We start from the raw sequence: 6,353 nt of genomic DNA on the forward strand, positions 1-6,353 counted from the left end.
GACCCCTTGAAATCTATCCATAGACTCCTGGGAGTTTATGGACCTCAGGTTAAGAACCCCTGATCTAAAAAATAAACAAACAAATAAATAGACAAATAAATAAATATATAAATAAGTAGGCAGATGGAAATGTAGATAGATAAATAAATGACTAAATGAATGAATGAATAAATAAATAAATAACATTTTAAAATGTAAAAAAAAAAAACCTCTGATCTAGTCCAACCTCAGCATGTGCAATGCTAAACCAGTCACTTAACCTCTCAAGGCCTTAGACTCCCCATCCATAAAATGGGTTTGCACTCCACATGTTATAGATGAGAAAGAAGTAAAGCGAAAGGTTCAGATTCAGTTAGCTCTCTCCCAGTGTGTAAAGTCAGGACTGATTCCAGTTCATAAACCAAGTGCCCCTTCTATTGTACTGTACTAGATCCTTCATGTAGCAACATGCCCCTACGTTTAGCCCTCCTAGAAAAAAAAATAAACTAACTAGTTATGCACGTGAGAAAAGACACAAACAACAACAGGGAAGAATCCTTAAGTTTTGAGGAAATGCTCAGTAGGGGAGGACAGTATATAAAAGACCCAGAGGCCCCTTCAACACAGGAGCATCTGTCCAAGCCTGCTGGCTTTCCACCTTAGCCATCATTTTCCTGTGCCCCCAAAGAGAAGCTTGACCTACTGACACCATGTCTTGCAATGGAACCTGCCTGCCAGGCTGCTGCTGCAGCGTCCCCACAGGTCCAGCCACCACCATCTGCTCCTCAGACAAATGCTGCCGGTGTGGAGTCTGCCTGCCCAGCACCTGCCCCCATGAGATCAGCCTTCTCCAACCCACCTGCTGTGACTGCTGCCCTCCCCCCTGCTGTGTGCCCGATTCCTATGTGCCAACATGCTGGCTACTCAACTCCTGCCATCCTGCCCCCAACCTATGTGGCATCTCTGTGACCACATGCATTCAGCCCTATGCATGTGAACCATCTTGCTGCTAGGTAGCTGTTTTTTAAGGGATGTTGTGACATTAGTCAGCTTATCAATGTGACACTGGGGACCCTTAGTATGTGCTAAGGGCAGTTTAGCAAACGATCGAATCCCTCAAAGAAACTACTCAGTTCTTGGACATTAAATTTTATAAAAAGTTTTCTCAATGTGCTTTAAAATATCTGAAAAGAGAAACAGAAAATATTATTAAGAATATAACTATGTGGGGCAGCTAGGTGGCACAGTGAGTAAAGCACTGGCCCTGCATTCAGGAGAACCTGAGTTCAAATCTGACCTCAGACACTTGACACTACTAGCTGTATAACCTTGAGCAAGTCACTTAAACCTCATTGCCCTGCCCCCCCCCCAAAAGAATATAACTATGCATATTTGTTACATGGATTTGTTCTTTTGGGGAGTTGGGGAGATGAGGAGAAAAGATAATGCTTCATTGAAAAAATAAAATTTAAAAAATGGAAAATGTCACTAAGCCCTCCCATATTTCAAAAGCAAATAAACACTCATGCCTCCCAAACTGTGTTGCCTCATCATTCCAAGCCATAATTATCCAAAGCCCATTAACCTGGGCATCATACTTGCATAAATATACTCAGCAGAATTACACTTTCTGATGACATCAGTAGAAATCTTGTAGCTTAAAGCAACACCTTAATGCCTAAAAAAAATTACATTGCGGGGAGGGCTTATTTCAAAACCAAGAATTATTTAAAATTGCAAGTCCAACACTACTATGCATAACTTTTCAGACTGAGCTTTATATGTTCATTTTTCCAGTATCTCCAACAACCAAGTTACTTCTATCATTTAAAATCTGAAGAACTTGCTATCACTCATAGGAGGGGTTATTTTGATCTTATCAATTAAACTGTAGAAAAGAAGAAAAAGAAAGAAGATAATCCCTTCGAGCTGAATTATTTTCAGAAGAAATCTTTATCTCATCAGAACTCCTGAGGACTAAAGGTGAAGCATTCTTCCCTCTTCTCAGAAAAGAGATAGTAGACTACAGGTATAGAATGAGTCATCCATTGTTAAAGAGCCTATGTTTTTGGTTTATTTTGCTTAACAATACTTTGTTTAAAATATGGTGGTTCTATTGGGAAGGGAGGTAGAGGAAGAGGGTTATTTGGAAGTCTAAAATCCTAGTGAATGTATAGTCCCATGAATGTAGGTATTCCCTCCAATAGTGAATGTTGTATATCTCTTGTCCATGTTCTCCCATAAGTTCACCACTACTGGGAGCCTTTCTTTAGTTCTTTTAACATCATAAAGATCCCAATGGAGTATGCAAGCTATTAATTAGTTATCCCTAACTTGTTTATATGGACATTGCATCTTTTCCATTCAATGGGAAGTGCTAACAATGTAAGGGGAAAAGGATAATTAAATATTTTAAAAGAGGGGTGGAAAGAAGGAAAAAAGGAGGAAAGAAGCAAGGAAGAATAACAAAAACGTAAGGGAAAGGAGAGAGGGAAGAAAGGAAGGGAGGGAGGAAGAAAGGAACAAAAAGGGAGGGAAGGAAAAAAGGAGGGAAGAAAGAGACAAAGAAGGGAAGGAGGAAGGAATGGGGAAGAGGAAGAAGAGAAGGAATCTTTTAGAAATCACATATTTCCCATTTTCATCTCTAATTTTCTATTTAAATTTTAAATGGTCTATATCAAGAAATGATAAATGGGAATATTTAAATCTGTAGCAGCCAAACTATATTAAAAATTACTTGAGGCTATTGGTGATTTTTTTTAAGTTAAGGATGTTGATCTCTTTGTAATTGATTTGGTTACCTTTTTCTGACCAGGTTAGATTATTTTATTTCCCCTGAGTTCTCATAAAACTACCTCCAAGCAATTGGCACCCTTGTATCACCTAGGACGCAGCTATGTGGTAGATAGAGGCATAAGCTCAAATCTGGTCCCAGAGCATTACTAGTAATGTTACCCTGGGGAACTTCTGTGTGCTGCAGTTTTCTCACCTGTAAAATGGAGATAATAATAGCACCTACTCCCCAGGGTTGTTATAAGGATCAAATAAGGCAATATTTATAAAATGCTTTACAAATCTCAAAGCACTATATAAATGGTAGCTATTTTATCATTAAATCATTCAACTAATATTTATCAAGGTGTTTCTATGTGAACAGTAGCACTGTGGGGCATTTTAAAATTAATTTACACTCAAAGAATATATAATCTATAGTCACAGGGGAGATATGCACCTGAAACTATCAGCTGATCATTTGGGGGACTGGATAGTAAAGGATCAGAGTGAATGGCAAAACCAGAAACATGCCGTAGTTTACAGCCCTTCTCACTGACACATCTTTTCCATGTTCCAACTGGAATCTATAGGTTAAAGTCATAGTAAACTACTTATTCTTTGGATAAAGCACTGGCCCTAGATTCAGGAGGACCTGAGTTCAAATTTGGCCCTCAGACACTTGACACTTACTAGCTGTGTGAATTCGGGCAAGTCATTTAATCCTCATTGCCCTGTCCCCCAATAGTATTCTTTTAATTTTCCCAAAATTTATTATTTCTTTTATTTATTATTATTTATTATTTTTTTTCCTTGATTTATTTTCATTATCAAGTGAATTATTGGCCTAAAAATCACAAAATTATAGAATATCAGACCTCATAGGTCATCAAGCCCAACTATCTCATTTTACAGATGAAAAAACTGAGGCCTGAGGAGTAAAAACGACATTCCCAAGGTCACACAGCTAGTAAATGGATGAGATAAGATTCAAACCCAGATCTAAGGTATAAAGTATAAAACTCAGTTCAAAGGAGCAACAGTTACTGTAGGGATGACTAATTAATACCTATAAAACACCATAGAATCACTTAGTGAAGCCTAGCAGTCCTTTCCCTGCAATATGCCCCAAGAAATGAAGACCTCTTTCCTTTATATAAACTGTATATACTTTTTTAAAGGATCATCACTATGCTAAAAGCATGGAAAGTGTTGTCAAAAGATCACTGTATTTAGAGACAGATGATTTGACTTTAAACCTTGGCTCTCTAATTGACTCTTTGTGTGACCTTGGACAAGTCACTTCATTTCTATGTCTCTAAAATGAAAGGCTTGCACTCTATGACCTCCCAGGTTTCTTCTAGCTCTAAATCTAGACTCCTCTCTTCAGTGTGCTTATGGCTCATGTCTTTACTTACTGGACAGAATTGCAGAGAAAAGACCCTGTAAATCCCCACAGGACTATGCATTTGGGCAGGATACTTTCTCAAACTTTGTCATGATTTGACATGACATGTAGGGCCTCAGAATCACAGAATGTCTGTCAGAAGGCTCCCTGGTGGCCATCTAGTTCAGCCCATGCTAGAGTAGAACAGACAGCTCCTTTGACAACATACCCAACAAGTAATCATTCAATGAGGGGGTAGGGGGAGAAAAGGAAAAAAGAGACAGAGACAAAGACAAAATGAAAGAGAGGGACAGAGATAGACATCAGCATTTATTGCCACTTATTATATGTCAGATACTGTGCTAAGAGATACAAATACAAGAAGCAAGACAGTCCCTGCCCTCAAGGAACTTACATTTCAGGGTTGTTGGTTTTTTTGTTTTTTGGGGTTTTTTTGGGGGGGTGGTATTGTTCAGTCTTATGCAATTCTTCACACCTCTTTGGGAGTTTTTCTTTTTTTGATTTCTTTTTTTAAAAATTTTATCATTCCATTAAAAAATAAATGATATACAAGCATTTTTCTAGAGATGGAAGGGGAGGAATGAACGAATGTCACAAAATCAAACATAAGGAAAGGCTGTTAGAATTATAAAGAACATGGGGAAATCACTATTCTGCCAAAGAAATGCAAGTGTCTCTCAAGTTTTCAGCCACATGTGGTCATTTCATGGCCATGGGCAGCCATGTCTTGAATTGGCTGGAGCAGAAAAGTCAGTTGTGTAGAAGCCTTGTCCAATGCTCAGTCAGGTCAAGTCACTGAGAAATCAGTACACATATACCTTTGCTTTTACATAACCTGAAAAACCAGGTGCTGATTGAATTGCTTTTTAATGCGCTGGGGGAACCTGGTGTTGGAAGGATTCCTAGAGTGAATCTTTGGGAGTTTTCTTAGCAAAGATACAAGTAGTTTGCCATTTCCTTCTCTGGCTCATTTTACAGCTGAGGAAACTGAGGCAAACAGGATGAAGTGACTTGCCCAGGGTCACACAGCTGGTAAGTGTCTGAGACCATATTTGACCTCAGGAAAATGAGTCTTTCTGACTCCAGGACCAGCACTCTACTCACTGCACCATGTAGCTGGCCTCTATATTCTAATAGGCGAGAGAAAATACATAAAGGAAGAACTGGAAAGGGATACTTGGAAATAGTGGCCAGGAAGTGAGAACAAATCTAATCCCAGGCAAGAGAAGGTGAAAGCTCATCTACAAAAGCCCAGAGGGGTTTCAAGGTGAGTCCAACATTCTGGTGGTGGCCAAAAGGGAGTGCAGATAGAGGGATGGTTTGTAAGTGGTGGATGGGAAATGATATGGAAGACTGCTTCCAAGCAAAATCATTCAAGAACTCAACTACCAGAGATGAGGGTAGTTCCAGGGTCAGAGTCCAAAGTTCGAAGACTCAGCATCCCATTCCCCTTTTGGAGAGTGCAAGTGGTCAGACAGTGCTTCCCAGAACACATCCTGGGCAGTGAACTTTAACCCAGTCTACAGGTATGTCTACTGGAGTAGGGATGGATATACTTTTCAAGTGGCAGGGTCCGAGAAACTTCTTCCTATCCTTGACGCATTCAGATGAGAAAATGCATGTAAAATACTTTGCAAATCTTACCGCATTGTCTAAATGTACCATCTATTATTGTTGCTGTTGCTGTTGTTATATCCCTCAATAGACAAAAGCAACACGTGAGGAGAATGAGTCATCCAGGATCCTCATTTTGGTGGTTATGGCTATGGTCTCACCAGCCATGGATCATTTATAGAACCAAGAAGAAAAGACAGAAAGAAATTACTTAGTCTCATGGACTTTGCTGAATTGTTGCCTCAACCAATGACAATAATTGGAGATGATGACCTGTGATGACAGGTCACTTTGAAGATGAGCTCCACAGGTGAACTTCCTGGACAATGAATCCAAATATTGCAAAGCAAATATGACTAACTTAATAGGATTCAGAAATCCTCATGGATAACTAAATACCAAACTGATTAGAGGATCTCATGGAAAGAAGGTGGCATAAGGCAGAAAATTGGGGACAGGAAGTCTTTGCCCTGGGTCAACCAACACCCATTGGGGGAGAGTATATAAGAGAGGAGACATTCAAACCATCCAAATAGCCATTGCTCTTTCCTACTAAGCAGGAAAACCAACTCCCTACACC

At 39.4% G+C, this 6,353-nt stretch overlaps 1 protein-coding gene across 1 annotated transcript; it reads left to right on the top strand.

The window, feature by feature from the left end:
* Positions 1-668: 668 nt before the first annotated feature.
* LOC122726051 (keratin-associated protein 3-1-like) lies at positions 669-1,006 on the top strand. Its single transcript, XM_043963489.1, has one exon. The coding sequence runs from the start codon at positions 690-692 to the stop codon at positions 990-992; it is 303 nt and encodes a 100-aa protein (XP_043819424.1). The 5' UTR covers positions 669-689; the 3' UTR covers positions 993-1,006.
* Positions 1,007-6,353: the final 5,347 nt, after the last annotated feature.

The sequence above is a fragment of the Dromiciops gliroides genome, chromosome 4, assembly GCF_019393635.1.
Source record: "Dromiciops gliroides isolate mDroGli1 chromosome 4, mDroGli1.pri, whole genome shotgun sequence".
In the NCBI taxonomy this organism is placed as follows: domain Eukaryota; kingdom Metazoa; phylum Chordata; class Mammalia; order Microbiotheria; family Microbiotheriidae; genus Dromiciops; species Dromiciops gliroides.